Here is a 27,711-nt window from a genome sequence, read left to right as displayed (position 1 = left end):
GCTGTTGCTTACTCGTACGGTAAAACAGCGCCCTCCTCCCCATGATGAGAGGTACATCGAGGGAGCTTTCAGTGTCGCCGGCTATCTCAAAAATAATACAAGGAAGAGGATGAAACTAAATTCTGAAAAATAATTGTCAGTGAAGATAACGTGCGAAGTGCTTCCGAGGGCGCACTGAAGAATGAAGGCTAGCTTTTTCTATCAACTGTATTTCTGCAATACCAATCATTGTAGGGGAAAAGTAACGTAAAAGAACTCGATTACAATTCTGAATGACTTTATTGTAATTTTCCTCGGTTACGCTTTTAATTAGCGTGTTCAAGCCTCTTTCTCAAACATTACCTAAATTTTTTCTCAAACATTGCCTAAACATTACCTAAAAACAAGTTTAATGTTCAGTTAGATGCAAAGCAAAAAGGAGAATGCAGGAAGCATGAAATAAGTTAAGTGGAACCTCCATGAAGGGGAACTGACCGAGATATGCGCAGCTTTATATGGAGGTCCGCATGGTGCGGAATATCTTATGCGTACTAATTATGTGGGTTGTTCTTACGCTGATGTCGTGTGCGTTATTTGTTCATGCATGCGTGACGAGTACGACCAGAGAAACGCACACATTTACATTGTCGAACATGTACATTCCGCACCACGTCGATGGCCGTGTAATGCTACGCATATCTTCGACAGTTACCGTGCAGGGACGTTCCGCATGTTCTGTTTGCGCGAAGCGAGGCGCGGCATAAACGAGACGTTAATGCCATCATAGGCAGCGGAGGGCAGACGGCAGCAAGTGGATGCGTAATTAATGCACCAGTGGCGCATCCTCTTGCTCGGAGTCCCATTTCGTCGCGTTTCATCCTCAGTGGTCGATTACATACCATTGTGTCCCATGGTGCTTCTCGCTCATCGTCATCGTCACGTGAAAATTTCTAAACGATGTGCGAAGCCGAAATCGAAGCATTTAAAACTTTATCATCAGTTCTACCTGCAATGCTTTTGGCCCCGAGGGTACACTAAAATAAATTATTGAAATACTAACGCTTCTTCAGTAATTTAGCATCCCGTGTCAAATTACTGGTTGTGAAAGACGGTGGAAGTGGCCCTCCGGATGATGCTTCAACTAATTAAGAGTTTTTTAGGGAACCTCTGGCCGTTTTTAGATCTCCACTGATCTTCATAAAATTTTGAATATATGTTCTCTTTTCACTTTGATTATCAGTGGCAAACTATATGGCTGCAAGTCCTTTAGCTTTCCTGAAAATGAATTTTAAAGATTGGTTGCGTTCGCGACTCCTGATTTTCTGCTGGCCACACTGTGTTTGTGATGTCAGAGACTACACCACCACTGCCACTGAACTCCTAGCTTAAATCGCCGCTATCTATTTCTGAAAAACTGCAAAGCTCCCTGTGTCGTCAGGAGACATCATCAGCTTCGCTTCTTCGGCGTTAGTACCAAGTGTGCTGCGTGTTTAGCACGCCTTCTCCGTGTTTACAATACGGTAGTTTAGGATCTGACGTCACCGACTCCTCCTGCCATCACACGAATGAGCTACGCGTTTCGGTTTCGGTATCTAATTTATTGGTTATTTCAAATTGGTGACGAATTTCTAAGCAAATTCAATCACCCTACCGGTGACAGGACTGTCAATGCCATTTGAATATGACAATATACTAATATGGTAAAAAAAACACCAAAGTTTCTCTTTAATGAGCCCCTCAAGCTCGAAAAATGAGTGTTTTCGTATTCCGCCTATAAAGAAATACGGTCGTAGCGGGCGTGAATCGAGCTCTCAACCGCGTTTTCATGAGTTGACCGTCAGTGCCACTGTGCCGCCACGAGAGGTTGTATCACGATTGGGTACTTACTGTAGTACTCACTCAATGAAACATATTCACTGTAAATCTCCGCAACGATAAGGGCGCTTCATTTTCCGATAAAAGTAGCCAAACAATCGCGGCTGCGATGGTGTTTCACAGTTTGTTTTATAGGCCATAATCAATCATTCTCATATTGCATCCCACTACTTTCCAGGTGCTCGTCGTACCCGGTGACGTATCGGTGGAGAAGGATGTCGCCAATGTGGTGGAGAAAACAGTAAAGCACTTCGGAAAACTTGATATCCTCGTGAGTTTGATGCTTCGGATACGGTCATTAAACGCTACCAAGCGCGATGCATTTAATGATTTAGTATGACGTAGTGGAAAAGGATGATACTATTGAAATTGCTCGGCTAGACCATCAAGCTATACCAGTGACCTATTCGAATGACGATGTCATAAGCGCTGGCACTAAAAGGAACTCCTGGTATGCTTTAGTTACTAATTGTGTTTCACTGATAGGCCTTAGTCATTGATTGTGCTACATAATTAATTTTCCATGTGTTTGGTTGTGTACAGAAGCGATAGCTTGCTGTGTTGGAATGACGCTATCACGAGCGTACTTCTTTAGTAAAACTGGTAGTAAGAAAAAAGAAAATAACTTTGCAGCACGAAAAACCCGATTTATTGCTCTAGAATATACCGGAGTGTAGAATAATTACTGTGTGCCAGGCACCGGAAGGAGGAGTAGGTATTTTTGCCTGGAAGTAAAAGCGGTTGCAGTGGCTAAATTATCAGTTTTTGGGAACGCCATTTAAGCTTTGATAGCGCACCTCAGGTACAGTTATCGCCAATGATTCGCTTGTTTATATTGACGTTGTGAGATTACTTGCGCTAATCGGAGGGCAGATAAATCACATCGTGGGAGCAAATGCGCGAACTTGGAGTGACCATGGAAGTTTTGCCGATGACTATTCTGCGCTGATGTCCACAAACGTAAACAGTGGTGTAATGAAGTGGTTATGTTACCCTGCACGGAACTTTGGTTGCCCGGGTGATGATACCTTAAAGATCAGTGTGGTTGACTGCCTCAGGGCGCAGCGTCAAGCCTGCTCCCGGGCATAGATGATCCTAAGGTTGTTTTTGCATGAAGTGCTGAAGCAGCCAACGTATGCTTCAGCAGGTAATTGCAGTTAGTTCGAGTGCATTAGAGACAGTGTCTCCGCTTAATCAAAGCGGATTCTAGGCAGAAGATTAGCTTTAGCGGGCGAAATTCTGCGCTCCATCAGCCACATTGATGATCAATAAAGGAGTAACAGCAACTGAGCATTTAAAAAAAAATACCAGTGCGCTTTTATATAGTTTCGTCGCAGCCACTGCGTGATGAAAGACCCGCAGTCAGCAATTAGGTACCAATTATTTCATGTAGCGTTTCTCACAGCGATTAAAAGAAGTTAATTCATGAAACCAGAATGGTGCATGGAACAAGAGTCCATTTTGCCGCAAGGTAGGGGCATGCTTATCTCGAGACAGTTAGATTCAGAATTCCTGCTAACTGGACATGCGTCGACTATTCACTGACTTTAATTTCGCAGTTAGGGCATGTGCACTGTAGGTAACGAGCTGTGAAGTTAATAGGTGCAATGCAGTTAATAATGACGTAATTACTAATTATTGGGCTGTTTTTTACTTCTCCCACAGCTACGAATCTTTGTTAATGAGAACATCGTTGCCTTGATGCTGAGTGGACGCAGTCTTGGCACAAAATAATGGCATACGAACGTAATTCCATTGGCACGCGCTGGTATCACGCTGTTGCTGTATCGAGCTATCTAGGTAAATTAATGCCTGCTGAGAAAGCGCGATCGAAGGCTGGCTAATGCACCACGTGCCCTTTCGCTCAATGTGCGCTGCTTCCACGACTAATCTGGTTGATGCATCAGTATGCTTCAACAAAATTATGCTTATATATGCTTAAACGAACGGATGAGGATTCGTTCCAAATAGATACGCCGTACGAAATCACCAACCGTAATTCTCAAATTGAATTACATTCCGTAAAGTGATTAGTTGAATACATTTGTAATTTTCCTGACTACTCAATAATGGACTACTGCATAATACATAGCGCATTTTGCTTCTTCATGCACTTAGAGTAAACTGCTTGCAGAAATCTAGCTCCAGGGCTACAAGTGTGTTGTCTGCCACAGGTGATTCTCAAATATTCCGTATGCTCGACAAAAGAAAAAAGAACAGTTTGAAACACCATTGGAATGAAACTGCCTAAACCAACATCGTACATGAAAGTACCGACTACGTGGTAATATAAATGCACAATTTAGCGATGATCACTTTCTTGATTTAGTGCATAACTCTGGTTTGAATACTCTAAAGGTATCCCTCTAACGTAACATAGACGTTCAGGCATAGTCTGTTTACGGCGCTGTTTTCATTACAGGTGAACAATGCAGGATTTCCCGTGCAAAAGTACATTCAAGATGCGTCATTGGAAGACTTTAACCAGGTTTGGAGCACGAACTTTTTAGGTCCACTGACCATGATCAGGAACGCCGTACCGCATTTGCGCCAAACAAAAGGTGTGTTTTACACAGCATTTTATTGGGTGTGGTGACCTCGTGGCTAAAGGCAAAACAAAAAGGGGCAAAGCGTGGAACTCATGTATGTTCGAGCATCAAGCGAAAACGCATCGCTGTGTTTGTTTCTTTCTCTCGTGTCCATCTCCTCGGGTGGCCCATTGCCCAGCCCTGTAATCCCAGACTAAAATTTTTAGGCATGAGTGTGGGATCCCGGGCGCATATCTTGTGGTCATGTACAAGTTGATCACACGGCAAAATAAATTGTACATGAAGTTAAGCAAGGGAAATTGAGTTGAATTGGTATTTAGATATACTAAAACAACACTAAAAAAGACGAACTCCGAATTATTGTTTCTTGCGTTTGTCTTAGCAACGGCACTTCAATCAATCTTTCCTTTTAGATTGTGCTTTCTTTATTCTATTTTATCCTTTTTGCGTGAGAAAGCTTTCCTACCAGGAGAATGGGCGGGTTTACCTGGATTTTTCGCAAAGTTAGGGTAGCAAATATTGCCTGTAAATTTTCAATATATATAAAAAAAATTGCGCCAGCTTTCTGGTTAAAATTTAAGAAAACGAAATTGTGGGCTTTTGCGTGCCAAAGTCATGATCTGATTACGAAGTACGCCATAGTGGGGTACTCCGGAAATTTGGACCACCTGGGGTTTTTAACGTGCATCTAAATCAAAGCACACGGGTGTTTTCGCATTTAGCCCCCATCTAAATGCGCCCGCCGCGGCCGGAATACGATCCTAGTTTTGTGGCCGGACTTATACTGCTCTGTGAACCAAATAAAAAGTCGCATTGCTCCAGAAGCTACAGAATTATTTCGATGGATCAGAGAGCAACAAAATACATGCCCCTCAATTCCACCCTGTGAAAGGGGATACACAGCGAAGCTGCAGCCGACGTCAGACGACGTTAGACAAGCACCACCGCCACGACCGACGCACGTACGGCGTGCGGAAGTGGAGCATACATTCTCACTCTCCTAGGCCCTCCGCCAAGCGCAATCGCGATATTGGACTAACTGAATTTGCCAATGTATATTGCGTGAGCAACTTCTTAGCGTACAACATCACACAAACTGCAGGCATGATAGCTTCTGATTGTAATTCGAATAAGCGGCAATAACGCCGTCGTCGCGTGACGATATCGCCTGATGACTTTAGCCGATGACTTCAACACGTCAAGCGTGACTTCACGCGATGATGTCTTCAAGTGATGATGTCCCCTGATGACAAATGATGAGGTGATATGATGCCTCTTGCAGAAGCAGCACACTGTGCGTTTCCCGCTTCTTTTCACTGTCTCCTGAATAAGACCGCATTCTTTTGTTTGCGCACCGCGTACGCGAGCCCGCAAGATGCTAACCACCTAGTTGTTGGCCTCTAGCGAGCAGAACGCGCTAGCATCAAAATGCCCCTGACTAATGCTCTCGCTTCTCACCACGACTTGCTTCTCATGCTTTCCGTACAAACAACAGCCTGCAATTCTTGTCGCACGTCAATTTATTTCTCACGAATCACCAGTCGCTATGAAGCATGTGTCACTAATCACGAATTACTGCGACACTCACGCGTGCCTAGTAATGTGACACCCTTCTCTGGATTCACAATTCCATCAATTCATATTGAATGAACACCCCAAACGCTCAATAGCACCTGTAATTTACACACTAATTACCATACCTGGCCGAAAACGTTACCATATACTCAACCGACCATGGTGGTTATGTTGTTTGGGTGCTAAAGTCGAAGTGGCGGGATCAAATCCCGGCCGCAGGGGCCGCATTTCTATGGGGACGAAATGTGCAAATACCCGTGTACTTAGATGTAGGCGCACGTTAAGGAACGCCAGGTGGTCTAAATTACTCTGGAGTTTCTCCCTACGGCGTGCCTCATAATACGATAGTGGTTTTGGCACGTAAAACCCCCATAATTGCTTTCAGGTACTCGAACCACAGCTTTCTCATCGGTACATCACACATATGCACGCATCCAGTCATTTGAGTTCAAGTTAATTCCAACACCCTTATAATTCAATCTATTTACCGATTTCCTATTTAGCCTACTCACAATTACCACGTACGCGTCAGTACGTTTCTTTAAGGCACGCACAGACATGCACACACATTCATTTGTTTAAGTACAATGAACCACCCCACCACTCCACTCACTTCAGTCTAATTTCTCATGTCTTACTTACCGTATTAATAATTACTTTGCACGCAACAGCCCATTTCTCTAAGGCACCGCACTCTAAGCACCACTCCGCATTCACTACGACCCCCTCTAACAAGCTTGAACCAATGAGCTTTCATGGCCATTTCGCGTTCCAAAGGTCCTGGGTTCGATTTTCACCTAAACCCCAATTTTCTTTTCAGCTCAATTACTCTCCTTTGATTACCGGAACCACATTGAGAAATTAGGCGTTAAGGTGAACATTCTTTCACTTCTGATTAATTTTTTACTTCCATCGAGAGCTTTTGCCCATGTCCAACGCACGGCTAACACACAGTCAACGCACCAACAACACCGATGACGTCATATTTCTGCGTAACGGAGTCCTTAAAGCTCTCGCTTTAAAATGTCATTACTGTGAGAAAAATTGGAGGATGCTGCGGCTTCGCCTGTAAGAGGGGAGCGCGATAGCATTCGAAGACCCCTGACTGCTTCTCACGCTTCCCATCAACTGCAGCTTATGCAACCGAAAAGTATACCAGTAAACGCTGACGGCGAACGCTATGCACGAAGGCGAGCTTTCTGGTAGAGACGCGGCTTCTTGAGTGTACCAATACCGGAGGTTGTAGCAAAAAATTACATCATTTTCAGGTTTGCCTTATTGTTTCTCGCTTTTAGTACTGAAGTCTGAGTAGATGTAATATAAAAGGCATGCGGTGCCGGTGTTTCGTTTCATGAAATCTGTTTGTGGACTGTCATTCTCTAAATTCCATGGAATAACTTTGTCCAGAATGTAAGACAAGGTATAGGCAACGTTAGTGATTGAACTGTGTGCCAATATAATCCGCATATAAATTGAAATTAGGACTCCTCGTTAATACACGTTAACCCAATTTTGGGAGTGAGCCACGGCATGCGTCCGACGCCGTGGCTGTTCATCGTAGGATCTCGCAGTGCGAGCAGCCAGGTCCAGCACCGGTATTGTGACCTCATCACTTGGTTACGTGGGTTTTCTTATATATGTCAACGCCGGACGCTCGCCTGATACTCCGCTCCCTGGGGCATATGAGGCATTCCCCTTATTACAGGCGAGCAGTCCCGAAACGCGAACGCTTTTCATACCGCAGAAAGATATTCTGCTGAACATTGCTGCGCGTTTCAATTGCTCGATGCTATGCGCGCGCGTCAGACATTACATGAGTGAACTAAGAACAGAGTAGCCCACAAGCTTTAGTGGGATACCCAAATCGACCTGGGCTGATTGGACATTAGCGTCTGTTGAGGGTATGGAAAGGATGCCGCATGTGTTGTCAGATTGGAGAGCGCTCGTAACAAGTGAATAGGGATTAAAAAGGAATAAAAGCTGAAACCAAAGTTGGACGAAGAGGCCAAGAAAGTGTGAATTAAAAAAAAAAGAAATCCTTGAAGGTATTATTCACTCACTATGACGATGCCTGAAGCAGGGGTCAGCCCCAAGTGGAACAGTGTTGGCTTGGCAAATATACCTCATCCACTTTTCCGTTACCTTCACGCTGCGGAGACGGCCATATTAACAATAACCGTACGCGTTCGGATGATTTCTAATCAATGCAGGCTATGGCGATTTTTTGCTAAAGAAATCGTTTTCTATCTCACCCGCACCTTTGGAAGCTGCACCTCAGGCGAAGTGATAAAGCACATTGCAACACTGTGGGAAACGCTGTACATGCAGTTTTTCGGCAGTAGAAGGCACCATTGTGTGTGTTTTCATTTTTTATTTTTGTTTTACGAAGCTTCTGTACGATCGCAACACGCTCCTGCGGTGGAAATAGCGCTTTCTAAGGATATGTTGGGCATATATATTAGAGACGAAAATATAACCATTCCTTGACATATTGAAAGAAGAGCCAAGGATGTGTTTTGAACTCACCTTCATGAAAATGGGTTGTGCGCATATCTCAAAACTTTCAATTATTTTCGCCACTTGTCAATTATTGTCGTCACTTGTTTGTATGGCAGCTTTGTGTGAACCGTAACAAACGCGTAAAGCGATCACGTGTTGCTTTCAGAGCTATCGCAGTGTGAGGGCTGTAAAATTACCATACGTTCTTCTTTCAGGCAACATTATCAACGTTTCCAGCGTTGTATCACTCATTGTGGTAAGTAAATTTCGTATCTAGCGAAGCCGGGTCGAGAAACGCACACGAATTTCTTGCTTTACTTGTGGGGTGGGTAACATGGGAACTTATTTTTCCCCAAAAGCAGTCGTCACCAGCTTTCAATTGGTTGGGCCATTCTGTTCAATAAGCTAAACTGCCTATCCCATTCCTTCGCTAATCATAGCTCTCATCTCTGAAATCTGAATTAATTCGTTGAACCGACATGGCTAAACGCATGAAAACGCGGGTGGTTTTACTCTGGGTCGCCCGAACCGCTGGTAGAATCCGTTCAAGTGAAACATTTCTACAGCAACCTTCACAGAAGGAAGACAGCTCAGATCTTCCATTATGTTCCCAAAGCTAGCAGCATCGCTGCAGAACCTCGAAAATCTCACGAAGCGCTCTACAATAACAGAACAACGATTCAGCTGCATAAATCAAACGCAGGATTACAAATACGCAGGAGGGTACATCTCTGATTACCGCTTGCCCGTAACGTAGCCAGACCTCTGCGTTTATAAACGTGCAGATATAAATTTATTTCAACTTTTGAAATGTTAACAAAGTGCAATCATACCATAATGTCGATCACTACCAAGTAATGTCTAGTCAATAGTTTTTTTAGATGCTCCTTATAGTCGCTAATGTTCGACATATTCGCGGCAATACTTCAGCAGGATAGAATATCATTATACATGTTCTACAAGCTACCCTTGTGTGAGGGGTGAACGAGGAAACACTTTTATGAGGCACGCCCAAAGCTACGCTAGTCAGATACCAAAAGACACGACCATGTATGCAGGATATCTTATTTCACGTAGACTACAAAGCTGCGTTGTCATATGCTGTATGCGAACATATTACTGGGTTGACAGAGTCTTGGTTATGGTTAAACGAAAGAAGCTCCTGCTCCAAGTACAAACACCAAAGGCGCTACCGCCCACTGCACTTTTTATCTGCCTTGATTGATTGGCGCTCTCAATGCGTGCCACGGTAATTCTTTTCCGAGTGGTGAAATTTATTGTCCTGTTTCCTCTGTGAAAGTAAATAAATGCTATGGCAGCCGCGCTGCTGTGTACTAGACTCATCATGCAATTGGGCTTTACCGGAAATTCATTCGGTGACTCAGCCAACGCGGGCGAGGCATTACGCTTAGATTTTGTGTGCTCGAAAAGCATAAATATACGATGCATATCGTTCACCCCATTTCACATGGACCAAAATTCTGCGAGCAAGCACTTGAGCACATGTAGGTAATCGAGGACACGTTCACAATCATAGTTAGCGCGTTTCAGGAGGATGAATTTGACGTTATTCTTGTTCTTTTTTGTTGTTCTTGTTGCTTTCCGCATTTTAGAGCAACCGGGAGACGCCGATATGGATTGTCGGCTTGCGGTGTTTGTATTCAAACGCTGCCTTTATCACTTAGGCTGTGTCTTCCATAAACGGTGAGGCCGACAATGTTAAAGCATATCGCATAGGCTTCCAGCACTGCACGTGTGTACTGCGGGGAGCCAGATATGCGACCCAATTTGTAGCAGTTTGTAAGCGGTAGCGCCGATGGTCTTTATCTGCAACATATGTGTCGCTATTATTAATACACCACATGCATTTTTGTTCTCCATGAACAAAAATTATCATAATCAATGGGTCATACGCCTGCAAGCATCCATGCTCCCGTAGTAAAATGCGATGGCTCAAAGCCCCGTGAGGCAGAACCTACGAGCGCTCAGAAAAGTGAATCGAACAGTGCTTAAATTCTTTCCAATCACGCATGGAACAGAACATACGAAACAGCATGTCGAAAATTGTCGCCATCAGTGTATCATACCCCTGTGAGCAGTGGCTCATACCCCCGTGAGCAGTCGCTTATACCCCCGTAAGCAAGCAAAAAATCTAATGACTCGTAGTCCCGTAAAGTTCATGGCTACTCACTTCGCCTGGATTAGCTGTGATGACACTACCACTGATGTCGTTGTCGGTGATTTCAATGTGGATGTGTCGCTACCGAAAAGGGAGTGGTGTACGCATTCCATGTTGCAGACACATTCCTTGCGATGCCCCGCCGATTCGGCCCGACCGACCACCCAGCTGCGACATTATAAAAAAATGTGATTGCAGTTGCAAGTAAAATAATGACCACCGATCAAAAAAAATAAATTAGTGGGTATACCTTTCGTCACAATGACCACCCATCAAGACAATAAATGAATTCGTATCATTGTTCAAAATTATGTGTCACCTCCGTGTGGTGTGTTAAACAGCTTCGCTAGTCAATCACCTTCACAGAATGAAATGGCTCATGTTTATTTATTTTTTTTGCACCTGCTAAAGGGGTACTGCTTATAATGCTACGTCTAGTACTACTGCTGATAGGAATACTATATATGGACCTGTGACAGTGGCGTAGGCAACAATGGTATTAGTACTACTCGAAAAGTACTATTATTCTCGCAAAATACTGTTTATATGTTTAATAGTAGTAGTACTTCAACTACGGCTGTAACAATTCTTAATTTATAGTTGCTACTGGTTGGAAACCGCCAATGATACTACTGCTAAACTTAGTGATTTTGACTCTTACTGACAGTATCTGCAAACTCTTTCGACAGGTGGATAGCCTGGCGCTGTACGCTACCACCAAGGCAGCCCTGGACAACCTGACGCGTTACGCTGCACTAGGTATGTTTGTGCTGCCGCTGCACAGTGGGAACAGTTTGGGACGCTAGACGGACACAGGAGCTATTTACTTTTCGAAGTAATCGTCATGGAACGCCAATAAAATTAGAAATTCCATGCACGTGTTCTCTCGGCACACAAAACCAGACACTAAAAAACTGTGAGACTAAGGCCAAGTCAACAAAATCAGTCGGTAGCTCCTAGACAGAACCCGCGAAATGTGCGTCCGATCGTGATCATTATATACAAACAAGAGCACGAAGAAAATAAATAGCGCTAACAGTAATTAACAAATGCGACCAGCATGGCCACAAACACTAATTAGTTCAACGACGCGTGAGTGTCTTCTAGCAAGGAACGTGAACAATCTCTGTACTGCGTCGCACTGATCGGACATGCCGCCGTGACTCGATACATACTCTTTTCGAGGACGGTGTACGGAGACCCCTAGCATTGCAGGAACTTCTCACATAAGCTGTGTCTCCCGTCCACGGCAACACTTCAATCCCCCGAAAACTAAGCTACGCATCGGAGTGGATGGCAGCGAAGCGTTCTCGCCTTCTCGCTTCTCCAGCAGCAGCGGTACACTGACGCCTTACCTCATGACCGCGGACTACACATGAGACAAATTGTTTTTGAATGAACGTGCGTGGTCGCATGGGAACATCAATGAAGCCGGGGCCGTATACTACGGCGCAGAGTATTCCATTCACGTGTCACGATCCGAAGGGTTGCAGTGGAGCGCCAGAACAAGAGGATCAAAGTCGCAAGCTCATAGAACGCACTAGCGTGTGCCCTGCTTGTGCCGAGAGCACGCGCCACCGAATTTTATTTTCGTGGTTTTTAGGAGCGCGGACCGAGAACGCTTACCTTTAGCGTCTGCGCGTAGTGGCTGTGGTGGGCGCAGCCCACGCGGAACGGCGAAATGTACTCGTCGACGAAGTGGTGACGGGGCTATCTTGCTTAGATGCAGATCAGCAGATACACCGGCGCCATTTGCGGGGAGCTGCGTGGGAGGCGAATAGAGGTAAGCCGGTTTGAGGCGGTCGAATGAGATGATCTCCTCGTGACCATTCAATCAGATGGTGGCGGATTCGCCGTCTTGCGGGGGAAATGGTACGGCCCACCATGGGAAGTTGTAAGAGGTGCATTTGCAGCGCCTCGTCGAAGGAAAACGCGGGTTGAAGACGCAAGGTCCCTATGCACAAAGGTGCTGTAGTCCCAAAATCGAGGCCGGACGGGGCACAGTTGCTGAATACAATCTTGTAGGCATTGAAGGTACCGCAGCGGCTGGGCCGAGGAGTCCGAAAAAATGAACAAGACTCCAGGAAGCCGCAGGGTTGCATCATAGAAGAGTTCGGCTGGAGAATAGCCAAGCTCGTGTCTCAGGACATCACGTAGACCTGGAAGCAGCACAGGAAAGTGGTCGACCCAGCGCAGCCAATTCAGGTGCGATTCACTTTTAGAGCTGGTGGTAAAGCCGCTCAACCATGCCATTGGCACAGGAACGAATATGCAGTGGTACGGCAGTGTTTAGCGCCAAGCAGGCGGTTGAGGGAAATGAAGAGAGTACAAGCAAATTGCCGGCAACGATCAGTGGTCACGATGCTGGGGCAGCCGAAGTGCGAAACTCATGCTGAAACGATCGCTTTGTCGACCGCTTCCGCAGTGATATCCGGAATGGGCACGCCTTCGGGCCAATGAGTCATGCGGTCAATCATTGTTAGAATGCACTGGCATTTGTGAGAGCAAGCAAGTGGTCCAATGAAATCAAGAAGGACGTGCTGAGAGCGACAGCCAGGTGGCAAGCAAAACTGCGTGGAAGTCTTCGTGGGACGGGTCACTTAGTTGGTTGGCACGCGAGGCAGCAACGTGCCCACTGGGGAACATCCATGTTAATGCTTGGCCAGACGTAGCACTGCGTAATGAGGCGCTGCGGGGCTCGAATGCTTGGATGGCAGGTGTCGTGGAGGGACTGGAACACCGTACGAGGGAACGCTACCGGAATGAATGAGGGAGGTGCAGCCACTAACATGTCACACCCGAGTGAGCCAGGCAAAAACCTGTGAGAAACAAGTAGTAGACGGAGGGAACTGGGATGGTCACGTAATACTTTCTGCTCGGGGTTTTCATCTGCACCAGAGCTAGACGGTCCCAGTACACGGTACACTACAGTACATGTACAGTAGAGTACATGTAGAAGTGCCGAGCGAGGTGATGCGGTAAAGCGCACCAGCTGTCTCGTTTTCGGTGCCTTTGATGCGCCGGATAACTGTGGTGAACTCCGATATACATGCCAGTTGACGAAGTTCATGTGCGACGTACTTCGAAGTCTGCATGGTAGACGCACACCAGAAGCTTATGATCTGTTAGAACCTCCAATGGCTGGCCTTCCAAGACGTGCAGGAAATGCTGCTATTCGATGATGAAGAACAGCGCCAATGTCCACACTGAAAACATTCAGCATCATGTGAGTTGGCACGTTGATCTCGCGTCGATGAGAAGTACCCAATCTGCGATGGCATGTTTGGCAGCCCTGAAAGCAGGTTGAGCTTGGGGAGACTAGGAAAGCGTAGATGAGAAGCCGTTGGTCTTGCGAAGAAGGTTAGTGAATGGGTTGGAAGCTCAGCGCAGTGCGGAATAAAACGTCGGAGGAAATTCACTTACCCCAAAAATTCACATGGCGTAGGGTAGTGGGTGCTGGAAAGCCTTCCACGGCCTGGACGCGGGAGGGCAGTGGGCGAATTTGCAGCGCCGAGATGTGGTGATCGAGGAACTCGAGCTCGAAAGGCCCAAAGACGTAGTTCTGGGGGTGGACAACCACATCAAATTGTTGAAGGCGTTGAAGAGGTTCCCAGAGGTGACGCTGATAATCTGGTGAATTGGTACTCGCAACTAGGGTGTCGTAGATGTAGAAAAATACAGCCGAGAGGCCTCGCGTTACCACGGTAATCTGTCCTTGAGACGTTTGAGCTGCGTTTTGCAGCCCAAAGGGCACGCGTGCACTCAAACAGGCGAAAGTGTACAGTAATGGCCGTCTTCAGGATGTCGGCAGTCCCAACGGCGATGTGGTGGTAGGCCTTGGTGAGTTCCATTTTACTGAAGATTTTGTATCCTTCCAAGTGGCCTGTGATTATATCTTGGATTGTGGAACGGAATAGCTATCTTGGACCGCGTGAGCATTGAGCGCCAGGCAGTCACCGCTCGGAAGCCAGTCAGCCGATTTAACCGGGGTGGAGTGGGGAGGCCCAAGTGCTGGAAGGAGGGCGAATGTTACCCTGCTGGAGCATGTGCTCGAATTCCCGTTTAGCAGTGGCCAGGCGCTCGCTGAAGAGGCGGCGCAGACGAGCTGCGACGAGTGGACCACTCGTCGCAAATTTTGCGGGGAGCAATATGAGACGCCTGGCGATAAGGTGGGTTACGCTGTGCTTGGTTGGCTGATTTACATTGCAGGGCTCCGTCAGATCAGGAAAATCTTGGAGGATTCGAGCATAGGGGCATGGTAGAATGAGCATGCGGATGCCAGTGGGAGCAAAATCCGACAGAAATTTAGGGATGGAGAGACGCGTCCTGGTGTAAATCAGCCGAAAATAGCGCATGCTTGCGTCGAAGACGAAATGAGCCAGGAAGTCCGAGTCCAGGATAGGCTGATTGACGTCTTTACAATCAAGACCCACTGGAACGTGCGCGGCAGGCCAAGATTGAGAGTGAGGGACCGTAGACCATACGTGGCGATGGAGGTAGAGTTCGCCGTGCAGAGCCAAGGGCCAGGTGACTTAGAAACGTGGTCACGCTTGGAGGACGGCAGTACGCCGACCTCGGCACCAGTGTCTAAAACAGAAGCGCAGCCCGGAGATGCGACCCATGTTGATGAAACGGCGGCCGGGTTGTAAGGCGAGGTCCCATGCCGTCGTCAGTGATCTCGCAGTGCATTTCCCGACCACTGGCATGCAAACTTCCACTGGCGGGCGCCAGGCTAGAAAGTGCGATGGTACCAGAAAACAGGCGGGCTTCAAGGACTGCGCGTGCGGGGACCGCTTGAGGAAGAGCCCCGCTGCTCATGAGAGCACGTCCGAAGGGCGTGGATAGAGGTGATCTGGGAGGATGGAGATGGAGATGGGATGATCCGGGACTCTTAGTGGGCTATGACAGAACACTGTGGTGTTCAAGGGAGGGCGGCGACAGAGGAGAAGGCGCGTCGTGCACTCTGTCAACGAGCTGGGCGAAGCGGTCGAGTGCGTCTGCTGCGGTGGCCAAGACAAGGTGGGTGGACTGCGGCAAGTGCTGCAGGGAGAGCTCCTTCAACTGCGCACCATTGGCATCGACATTGCTTATCGCAGTAGCCATCGCATGATGTTGAGCAGATGGGAATGGCACCAATCTCCAAGCTACTTGGATGTGAGAAAGGGCTGGAAGCGCCCGCTCTCGGATGCCGTGGTGCAGTCCAAAATTCTCGGCTTCAGTCGCGTGTACGGGGTCTCCCCAAAAGGTGAAGCGATGACGTCTGCCACCTCGTGAGAAACCTTAAAAGAAAGGTTGGCATGTAGGTGGTGATACCGAGACGTATCCGAGGTGACGTGGTGCATATCAAAAGACGCTTAGATCTGGGTGAACTAAACCTGTTGGTCTTTGCGCCACTACCTGAACAGGCGAAGCTGTAGATCTGCGAATTCCTGTGGGCGCGAGGTAGCATTAGGCCTAACGTTGCCTGAGGGTGGTAGGTTTTCCGGGGTCGGTCACCTCGTACTCCGGAGCCACCAATGTCGCGAATCGAGGGTTTGCAGCGGAGCGCCCGAACAAGTGGACCACCATCGCATGGTTTTAGAACGGACTAGTGCTGACCATGCTCGCGCCGCCTTACTTTATTTGCGTCATCTTTCGCAGTGCTGACAGAGAGCGCCGGCCTTTAGCGTCTGCGCGTAGCGACGTCGGTGAGTGCTAAATTCTAGAAAGAAGGGACTATAGCCGGTGGCTTGCTGTAGGCCTGCAGAAGGAGCAAATGTCAGAATAGAAAGCAGAACCTCAATTCCTCTGGTCAGACCGGATATATATTGGTGTCATGTCTGATAATATGCGGTGTAAGAGGGTGGTTAGATCAGTGGTCTGCGAATGGTACGTTGAGGTCCTCTTGTGATCGCTGTTAAAGGTGCGAAAACCTTATTCGAGAATACTGAAAGAAGCGGCTTCAGTGGTTGATCAGCACAGCGAGAGACACTCCATAGTGTTATAAGATAAAGTGAAGTAACCAATCCTCAACTCCATACAGGTGAATATGAAACTTGAGGCGCTGTATCGGCTTATCGTGTTAAATGGTTGGCTGCCGTTACAGTCAAACGGTTCGCCGCCAGAGTCAATAGAAGCGGTTCATATAGAGAAGTGCCGAGAAATATGAATTCAGGGGACGGGCATGGAAGAAGCTAAGCCAGACGGGTAAAGGCGGCAGTTGAGCCTTTGCAGTGTTGAGGTAACGATGCACTGTATTTAGCGATGTTTATCGAAACATAGGGCCAGAAGAAACTGGCCTTAATACAGTTGTGCGTCTTGTGGAATCACAGCTGACCAGAATGCATATCATCACAATAGAAAATTAGAACCTGGAGATGGAGATAACGTGACACTGCAGCGACCAATTTGCGGCAGGTTCTGTGATACATGTCGGGGTAAAATGCACCACCCTGAAGCCTGAAGCTATGCGGAGGTTGCGTTGAAGTGCTGAGGTTGTCAGTGAGTGCACAGAAGCACTACGGATATACTCGCTCATGTGGAGCACAACCTGGCGGGACGTAGCTGGATCAAAGCTTCCGCTGGTGGGACAGGTAGGCTATATTAACTTGCCACCAGCAAAACGACGAAAGTAAAACTCCAGACAGCGAAGCTGCTTTTGATGGCGTGAATAAGGAAACTGGAGTAAAACAGCCCTTTTGTCTATTTCTCTGTTAATTTCCAGGTGCTAATGAATCAACTAAGCACATTGATGGTCTTGGCGCAAAGCTGGTATTTTACTGTGTTGAGCTGCAGACCGGCGTTGCTTAGACACGTGAGCACCTTTTGTAGCTTCTCTGAAGCTCGGACAAATTATGAAAAAATATGACGTCTTCCTGGCAGTATATTCATGTCATCCAGTTGAAACCACGCAGCGCAGCATAAAGCATCCGTTGAAATGTAGCCGAAGCGTTTCAAAGACCACAAGGTATTACGTTAGTCAAAAATACCGCCAGCTTTTTCATGCAACATATTTCGTTTGTTTACCCTGCTGATCTGTTTGCCTGAAGCCAGTGCGGAGATGAATGCCGAAAAAGTGCTCGGCGACTTTTAACTTGCACTCAGTGTGTCGTCAATTCGAGGCAAAAGGAAGGCATCCTGACGGGTGATCTTTTTCATTTTGCAATAATATACGCAGACCTGCACTGGGCTGTTTATGTTGCGCGGGAGCATGCCAGAAACCTACTTTTCGATCAACTTTTTATCCGATGAAGAAACACGGTATGGGCGGCGATAGCACGGGAAGAGTGACAAAGCAGCAAACAATAGCGAGCCCTCGAGAAACGCATCGAGAAACGGGACAAACCTCGTCTGCGTCGACTATAAGTTGGGAAGCAACACTGCGATCTCGTTCTTGTCCACAATGGTGAACTCAATTTTCAACTGTTGTGAGGCTTCAGAGGGACTGTTTTGTGAAGTAGAAAGGTGTTGAACCAATATTGCGAAGCGTGGCGGTCGCGGCATGAAATGGGAGTGGAAGCAGGGGACAGGAATCCCCATTTCAAACTACGCAGGTCGTGAAGTCTCGCATCCGAAGAAAATTGTTTGAATGATTATGGCGAGGACAATGAGGTCTATGATGGCGAAGGCTATCGATATAAACATGAGAAGTGTAGTGCCCACTGGAATAAATCAAAGTTGCAGTTGCAAGTTAATACAGAGGTGCGAAATACATCGTAATTACTTTCAGAAGACGGGAGTCGAACTCCCTGCGAATACTTTGCAACGGTGAGTATTACCTAATGTCACAGTTCGAAAGTTAACAGTTTTCACTTAGACAACATGTTTTCTAATTTTGGTCGAGGGACTGGGAGTTTGAGGATAGCGGAGAAAAGGAACGGCAGGAAGGTGGAAGAGTGCCGCATAGGTGGTGAGCACCGAAATGCAACATAACCTAGGCAATCGTCTTATTAACGTTAGTGACAGAAACGGGAAGCATGCGAACGGAGGCCGAAATACCATAAAGAACTAGGCGAAGCTGACGCCATTGTGTGTAATAAGGAGAAACTCGCTGCGTGCCGGCCATCGCAGGGACATGATAGCGCTGAAAGACGCTAGGTGACGCCGTACCTGAAGCACTCGACGGCGAACGCCGGGGTTTCACGACAGAAGGTGGCCGTCTGTGGTGCCAACGCGTCTTTTGTGATCTCGTGAAGATTTAAAGGCGTCGGTTAATTGTGAGCCACAGACGGGTGGCTGATGTCCCATTCCTGTAAGGTCTCGCCAAAACAAGCAAAGTAGCTTCACAGCCCACCGCTAATCGGCCAAGTAAGACCGAACAAGAATGACATCTAGCGCATACCTGTCTGGAGGCTCATTTGTTGTCTTTGTAGGAAGGCTGGTTATACTGAAACTCTCCAGAGAAGGAAGAGTAGAAGTGTTCTAGAAGATGTACTAGGGGTGTGTTCACCTAATGGTGCTTTTAGCCACGCTGCGGGGATGAAATGGGACAGGACAGTGAGTAAAGTTAGAATAGTTAAACGCAAAGGTATGGAGAGCGATCAAGAGTAGCTGATATTGTGGTTGAGATGAAGAACTTTTGTTTCTTGAGTCACGGAATGCATCGAACATATATACAGCGGGAATCTAACTGTTGCGGCGAATTTCGTAAGAACCTGGCTAGTCAGCACTATTTGGGGTTCCGCAAAACGATACCTGGTGGACGAATGTGTTCCCATAAATTGAATATTTCTGTGTGTGGGTCGCGAAGCATACGTGTGTGTGACGGCATCAGTGCGACGACAGCCGCGTTGTAGACGATCACAGGACGGCAGAGAGCGTTATTTCTACTCTGGCATTTCGACACGAGCCTATGGCACGGCCGTTGTTTGGTTGTACATAGTAACTTGCGCGCTAATGCGGACTCGTTGGTATGGCATCATGAAGGACCACTGTAGCAAACACAAATGAGCACGCAAGGAGACGCACCAAGCTTCAGTGCCTGTGTCTTTCGTGTGCCTTCTTGCATACTCTTTAGTGCGAGCTACAATCGAACTTCAATACTAGATAGGAGTTCGACGAGCGTAAGCGAGAGAAGCACCGGTTATGACGTCATCAGTGACTGGATTTTATACAGAGAAAAGACGGGGAATGGACGTGGACTTGCCTTGAAGAAGACAAGTCCACTTGTCGAAACGTTGGCTCCTGCACTCACCTTGTTCACGTTTTGCTCATCGTCTTGGATTTTATACAGTCGTACATGCATAAGATGAATCCATGAGGTCTACATTAAAACAGCGATGACATTTGTGTTTCGGCGAATGATTGTTAGAACTCCATTAACTTAGCCGACCAAAAAGTTCTAAAAGATCGCACAGTTTGTACGTTACCTAAGTACTGGACAAAGTGAGCCGGCTTCGGAAAAAGTGTGAAATAAAACCAACACGGTGCCAAAAAGCGCTAGCTTCCATAAGAAAAGAAGACGACAGAGTGGAACGGGGTGAACGCTCTGAGTGTTTCAACAAGCTGGCTGGCTTTGGAACGACAGAAGCATGCCTGTGATCATGGAAAATTGATTGTTAGTGGTTCCCTGTCACATCTAATGTGTCTGATGTCATCAGTGCGCCAAGTGCGGCCTTTGTTGCTACTGCTCTTTCGCTTATATTTAGATCCAATATGCGAACGTATCCTACAACAGCAAAACTTTCATGATCATCAAGTGAAGTTCGTAGGCTGGCATATGCCGTTAAAGTTGGCTATTTCTGCGTCGATAAAAAGTCTGTGGAGGTTTTGTACGCCGCCATGCAGGCGTTTTGTAAAGTATCCGGTGCCAGCGTTAATTTTAATAAGAATCCCGCATTTACGCTCGGCCAGTGTTGCACGACACCAAACCTGCGATATCTAGGAGTACCTGTGTCTCCGCGCCTATATAGCAACGATCATTGGTCAGCAGAAATCGACAAAGCAGGTCTCAAGACCTGTTCATGGCAGGGGCGACATCTGTCCATATTTCGTCGTGCTGCACCTTGTAATACATTTCTTGAGGCCCGACTTATGCATGTCCTTCAATTATTGCATTGCTGCCGCCTGCGGTTTAAACAGATACTAAGAGTTTTTTGTGCGTTCATTTGGAGCTTGCGATGTGATTCTGTTGGCAGCTCGGTTTAGCGGAGGCAAGTAATACACGTTTTGAAAGGTTGAGAACGGAGAGTTGACTGGCTTTATTCTAAAGTAAAAGCCCTTGTAGCAACCGCCCTTCGCTATGTATATACGAGGCGGTCTAACGATTTCCTTCCGCTTGAACGTAGGGGCATGGGACTTGCTCACCTCTTCCTTAGGCAATTTGTTTCTAGCTTGGGGCCCTATAACGTAAAACTGTTCCAATCTATTTTTTGCAATCTCCTGACGTCAAATTTACGTAAACACCAACGCAAGCATCAGGCGGTAATCCGCAGCGTTGTTTGAAAAACCCGATCGAAAGCGCTTCTCGTTTAAAGCAGGCCACTTTCTTTTGCTTTTAAAGAGAATATCATATTGCCTAGATTGAGTAGTTTTTCTGTTCTAATTGGCTGAGAAAAGGCGAGGACCACGCTCAAGTGGAGAGAGTTTCGATGGGGCTGAACTGGGCCGATCCAGCACAGTGAAACCAGATAACCGAATGAGGAGAATGGTGCCGGTGTCTGCGATTGGTCGGCTTCCCCTTACTTAGCTTGAAGTTGCTGAGAGAAAATCACGGCGGCGTGTACCGGGAGGCCAAAAATGCCGCTAAAGCGAATCCTGACCAAGGAAGAGTTGGCACAGCGATGTCGAATACGTCCTTCCGAAAGGTCTCCATAACGTTATGCTGCCACGCAAAATTTTTATATACGTAAATAAAATCCCAGTTCCACGGTAGCTCCTAATAACGGGTTCCCCAGCGATCGGCGGGAAGCAATGTTCTATTCCTTTTGAAACTCTGCAATCTCTCGCTGTTAAAAACATGCAGTTTTGTGCACCATATTAATGCGTCTTTACGGGTAGACGTCACTTTGACGCGGTGAGTTTACGCGGTGTTGTGACGTCGCGTGACAAACAGGTGAAGTTGGCCCAGTGCGATAACGGTTGATCAGTATCAATTGGCCAAAAGAGTCTTTTTTCGCTAATGCAAGAAAGACGTCAAATTAGAAATGATTTTACTTTCATTAGGTCATTATCATGCAAAATCACTGTGCACGTATCATATCACATGTGGCGTTATCGCAATTCTCGTTACGTAGCGTAAGAGACAGCCACAGCAGGAGGGGGGGGAGGAGGAGGAATCGAAATTTTTTTGACCAATCGTGTAGGGCTGATTGCAAGATTGGAATAGAAAAGTTTGCAATGGCTTTGCGTTACAGCACCTTTGGTTTGTTTTAGAGAAGTGGAAAACTCATTTTGGTGTGAAATGTTGAAACCTTGTTTAGTTTTGTACCTTCCAAACATTCTATTTCATCGGATTTCAGAGAGCTGCTCGCAGAAATTTCGCAAGGAAATGGCTGAAATTGTTCACTTTCTAAAGGTGTGATGTAGCCTCGAGTTTATTTTTGGTGCTTCCTGCAATGGAATCTTCGATGTATTGGGGGAAGCGCTCTAGCCGCTTCGCCTCTATTGTTCACCCTATGTTCAATATTGGTATCAAAATGTTCTTAAGCGAGTTGGACAGTCCTGCGTCCCTCCTGCGAAAAAAAAAAACGTTTTTAAACCACGTTAAGAAACAATTCCACTTAAAGCGTGGTTACTAGCAAAGAACAGTTTTGTTCCACTGTCAACGAATTGCTGCCTGTGTCATTGGCCAGAAACAATTGATCACTATTCTGTAGATTGATGGGCCGCTTTGTCGTTTCGAAACATCCTACAGAGAACACTAATGAAAGATATCGACATACCACACACCATTCCCTATCTGTCATTTAGGAAAACAAGGTGACCTGCCATACGATGTGTGTGCTCCTTGGCTTACACAGCCTCTGGTAAAGCAGGATTTCTTATAAGCGTTTTCAAAGCCCGACGTCTCCTGGGTACTTTTTCTGTGAGACTGCAGCCTATATTCGTAGTGTGGATGCTGCTCAGGAGAAGCCGCAAGATTTCATGGAAATCCGGAATGCATGTACATGTTTCCTTATTTTGTGTAAGATGCACTGTCTTTATGTATTAAATCAGTATTAAATAGAAAAAGAGCACTCAGCTGCTGCACTCAGCCGAATATGTTCAGTTGTCTCATCAGTCACACGTAATATTATTTTTCCTAAGGCGAGGTGAAACAAAAACCTACCTTCCGCAAAGTACCAGTGATGCCGCAAGGAATACTTCGTATTAAAAAACTATTAATTTTACAGCAAAGCTGTACATGGATAGAATCCCGGGATTCTTTCGCATCCGTGGACCAAAAGCTATAATCATAAATGGCTCATACCCAAGCAAGCAAAACATGTATTAGCTCATAGCACCGTAAGGCAGAGGCTAGAGGCATTCAGCAGTGTTAAGCGAACAGTGCTTACATTCTTTGGAATCACGCATTTAATCTACAGAAGAGCACGTCGAAATCTATCATCATCAATGGCTGATGCCCGCGTAAGCAAAAAAAGTGCAATAGCTCATACCCTCGTACGGCAGAGGCTAAAAGTACTGTGCAAAGTGAAGCGAACAGCGCATACATTTTTTCGAACCGCATATACTGCGCACAGAACAGTATACGTTTCAGTAAGGACCAAGCTCAAAACAGGCATCCAAACCACATAATTGATGATAATTGAGGCGTTCGAGACGGCAATGCGAAGTACGTAGTGCTCCCCGCGCACGTTTCCCACTAAAGATTACTTCAGCGCAATCTGCCGCGGCGACACCAGCTTGCGACGTGTGGTGTGACGTCCCTAGCATTTCGTTTATAAAATAACCAGCTTAGCAAGTGATTTCAATGTTGTTGTATCGCGGCTATAGGCAGCGGTGAGCTGTGAAAATTATTATTAGAGTCAAAGAGTCAAAGAGTTTATTCAGACAACGTGGTACAGTTGCCTAGGGCGCAGACCAAAAGGCAAGTGATTGCCTGACAAGGAGTCTGTGCCCTTGCTCCCATTCGAGAGCACAAGACATTCAGCGCATAAAATCAACACTAAACAAGATGGAAATACAGAGTGGTTGGTAACATTGAGACGAGAGTTATTTCATATTGAATATTTATGTACAATTGGGAAAATTCATGTAAGAGATAACAGAAAAAAACAAAACAAAAGGAGTGGTTATGCCTGCAGTGACAATAGATACACAGTGATGTTATTTTTAAAAGCTTTAAATGATTTACTTTCTTGGATAATGTTTACAGCAGGATGGTGATCGTTTAAAAAACTGGAAATTCTGTAGCTAAGTTTCTGGGTGCCGTAGTTTGTACGTATTTTTTCCTTATTGTAACATATGTGCCGGGTGTTGTAGGTGTGTGTTTTCGTTAGACATTGTTGAAAACAAGCCGTAGGATCGGAATGCATTTGTAGGTAACTAGCTAACGCTATCTTTTTGTTTATAACATTCCACAGTGTAAGCAGTTGATGTTTTCTAAACAGTGGGGCGGTGTGGCTAAGGTATGGTGCATTATCTATTAGGCGCAAAAATATCTTTTGTAATAGATATATGTTTTCTATGCTTGTTTTAGGTGCTGTGCCCCAGACAAGAAGACAATAGTGGAAACGCGAATGTACCAGTGTGTAGTATAGTTGTTTCTTTAGCCAGATGGGCAAAAGGCTCTTTATTTTATACATGATACCAATGGACCTAGATATACCAGTGCGAACTTTTTCAATGTGAGGTGACCAGTCAAGATGCTCGTGAAAGATGACACCAAGAAATTTATGTGTTGGTACACGTTCGATAAATTCATCGCGAAATTGGATAACTATTTCTTGTTTTATACACTTGTTGCGAGCGCGGAATATAATGTACTTAGTTTTTTTAGTGTTTAACTCTAATTCATTACCATAGAGCCACGTGGACAAATTTTCCAGCCATACATTGGTTTCAACTTGGAGGACCTTTAGGTCTTGTCCGCAGAAGAATACATTGGTATCATCAGCGTACATTATTATTTCTGGTGTAGAGGGCACGTTAATTATATCATTTATATAGAGCAGAAATAACAGCGGCCCAAGGATTGATCCTTGTGGAACTCCATAATGTATCTGACCTAAGCTGGATTTTGCATTCGTAATATTCGTGTACTGGTGACGATTTAGGAGGTAATTCTTTATTAATGTGAGAGCCGTTCCTCTAATGCCATATTTATATAACTTGTACAGTAAAACAGGGTGCTTAATGGAGTCGAATGCCTTTTTAAAGTCTAGGAAAACACCTATTGTATATATATTCTGCTCAAAGTTGTCTATTATCTTATCCTTAATTTTTATTGGCGCCATTTCAGTAGATTTCTCTTTCTCGAAACCGTATTGCTGCTCGGCGATGATATCGTTTAGCTTGCAGAAGTTTAGTAACCTGGTGTTTATAACTTGTTCAACTACTTTCGAGAAGTTTGTTAGGTAGTACCATTCATACCATTACTGTAAAATAGCACTGTTACCGTTAGTCTTAAGCCATGCCAGTGGTGGTTTTCAAAAGCCTCGCTGGACATCGGCTATCGCAGAGCCTGGGTGGCGTGTTTTTTTTTGTTTTTTTTTTGGCGGGGGGGTGACGGGGTTTATATTACCTGTCTCCATCGGGAGTGCCTAAATTAGCTACTGTGCAAACATGCAGTCATTTTTACAGTAGCACACTAACACAATAACTTGTTTTTCAGAGAATGCGCCGTATGGTGTACGTGTGAACGCAATCAAGTAAGTGTATTGTGCCATTCGCGAATCAGTTTACATTTCTATTTATGTCGTGTGTGAATGACGTCGCGCTACAGAAAAGCGCCGATACTAGCTGCAGTGTTTCTACCTTCTTGTGTGCGCTTGGGGAAACGCAAACAAGAATTAAGGAGCTCATCCGCTCTTTATATTACACTTTTGCACATTTATCTCTAAGCCTTTGCTGTGACTCTGCTGTAAGGGAAGTATTTCATAGAATCCGCACTGCTTTCATGAGTATTGCTCATTTAGCTTTCCCGAAAGGTAGCAGAAAAAAGTACGTCTTAATATTTCATCGAGATCAAATGAGGCACCGATGATAAGTGAAACAAACGAAACATTAATAAAGCAATGCGGGGCGCGCGTGAGTCCCCATATAGTTAGGGCAGATCGTGCGACTGGATAGTGCCGATCTATCGTTTCTCTCCGATAAGGTGCACCTGCACGCCTAACTGTACGTGAAATGGGTCTTTACGTAAAATGCTATTGCGGCTAACGAAATTAGACAATCTGGAAACGATCAAGTCTAAAAGAGAAATTTCGTTACATGTGAAAGTTGGACATGTCGACATGAGGAGATTTTCTGACGGCGTACTACGCGCTTGGACAAAAGAACGAGCAAAGACAGAAAAATCCTCAATGTTCAACCAGTTCTGTTCGGCTCTCTTTTATGTCACGTGCAAGAACTATGTCACTGAAAGAACGTGCAAGGCTAACAAGCTGACTTAAAAGATGATTGAAAAGATCTGGCAATGGGCACGGTTTTCGTCAATTTTGGACTTTCTCTCGAGTTTGAAAGGTCAATGCAAGATCGCCAGAATGCGACTTGCACCCTGCAGTAATGAACTTATGAGTCCTTTAATTCTACTCCAGCCCTGCAGTCATCAAGACGTCCATGCTTAAAGACCCAGCAATGAGCATGGATGAACACATAAAGGTACGTACCTTAAGAAACAAAGTTTTCATGTTCCTTGATTATATTGGGTATATGCCTAAAAGATTTGGCAGTGCTCTTTCCTGTATATCGCACGTTCTCATAGGCTCGTGCCAGATGCTTTCGCATGCTCTTAAACGTCTGATAGATTCAGGGTCTATTCTTTCTGAACAGTATCTTCAGTGTGTGTTCTTGCTACAAGACAAAAATAATCGTAGCTAGGCGCGATGAATTGTAGGTGATTAAAAGAGGAAAGTATACACGGTCAGGGACGAAACTATCGAGACATTCCAGTGCGTGATTTCATTATCCTTTCTCCGCCATTTTTAGAGCATTCATGGCATATTGTTGCGTCCATCCAAGTTGGAGAAACACGCGGAGAATCATAAATTCAAGTGCGGAGCAATAGGAGGCGCCGCTGGCCAGCGAAAACTGCGAGTTACAGCTAAGGATCAGCGGAGAAGGTGCCCGACGAAGCGATGGGTGAATAAAATATGCCGAAACTTTCGTGAAATATACCGCGGGTGTGGTATATCCCATCCCACTCCAATCGGGACAAGTATATTTGCGCCGAATAGGGCGCTGCGTGAATGAACACACAGGGGAACATGCGTTGTCAAATTGGAAAAGAAAAGAAGCACACTTGCCCGCTCATTGCATTGCATGTAAAGAAGATAAGCCACTGGTAAAGAACTTTAACATTCTAGGCAAAAGCAAGAACAAAATAGCCCGATAGTTTTAGAAGTTTCTCGCAGCAACGATAAGGACGATGACTGCGTAAGTGACACCAATGTTTGTTTGTATTATACAGAAAACAATTTTCTGCGCAGCTTTTACTTTAATCACCTCGTTTTTTTTTTCTTGTGCTCGTTCTCTGATACGCTCAACTCTTCCTAGCGTACCTTATATTTTGCATTTCCATTCTTACTTGGGCTGATTTAATTATGCGTGTAGCTGTCTAGCTATACGAATATCTATACGTATAGCTGTGTATGTTGTCCTTCGTGTCTGTGTTTGTTGTCTTCTTATGATATGACTAATAAAAATCGGGCTCCTCGGTTAACCCCCTTTCTTCGCCTCTGCCCTCATTATGGATTTATGTGGGGGAAGACATCGTATTCTGGTTCCTTTGTAGTGTGGCAATAGAGCAGAGTGTTCGTTTGGAACAGACGGTTGACTTTCGAGTCTCTATTCTTCGGGTGCTCGGATTGTATACCCTCGGGCTACCCTGTGCGCCTCGTCATTTCCGGCTTATCCTGCATGTCCCGGCACCTACAGCTTCTTGTACTGGATCGGCTGTGGTTGAGTTGCACAGCG

The 27,711-nt window shown here is 45.8% G+C and overlaps 1 protein-coding gene across 2 annotated transcripts in view; it reads left to right on the top strand.

Annotated features, from left to right (window-relative positions):
* Positions 1 to 27,711, top strand: part of LOC135900991 (glucose 1-dehydrogenase-like) — a 43,398-nt gene that overhangs the window by 13,009 nt on the left and 2,678 nt on the right. For both annotated transcript variants that reach the window (XM_070532962.1, XM_065430616.1), the window contains exons 3-8: positions 2,033 to 2,125; positions 4,277 to 4,415; positions 8,693 to 8,733; positions 11,346 to 11,415; positions 25,409 to 25,445; positions 26,334 to 26,397. In XM_070532962.1, the coding sequence (XP_070389063.1) occupies positions 2,033 to 2,125; positions 4,277 to 4,415; positions 8,693 to 8,733; positions 11,346 to 11,415; positions 25,409 to 25,445; positions 26,334 to 26,397 (444 nt within the window). The remainder of the gene's footprint in view (positions 1 to 2,032; positions 2,126 to 4,276; positions 4,416 to 8,692; positions 8,734 to 11,345; positions 11,416 to 25,408; positions 25,446 to 26,333; positions 26,398 to 27,711) is intronic.

The sequence above is a fragment of the Dermacentor albipictus genome, chromosome 2 (genome assembly GCF_038994185.2).
Source record: "Dermacentor albipictus isolate Rhodes 1998 colony chromosome 2, USDA_Dalb.pri_finalv2, whole genome shotgun sequence".
Taxonomy (NCBI): Eukaryota; Metazoa; Arthropoda; class Arachnida; order Ixodida; family Ixodidae; genus Dermacentor; species Dermacentor albipictus.
Note: the sequence above shows the minus strand (reverse complement) of the source record. Positions and strands in the feature narration are given on the sequence as shown.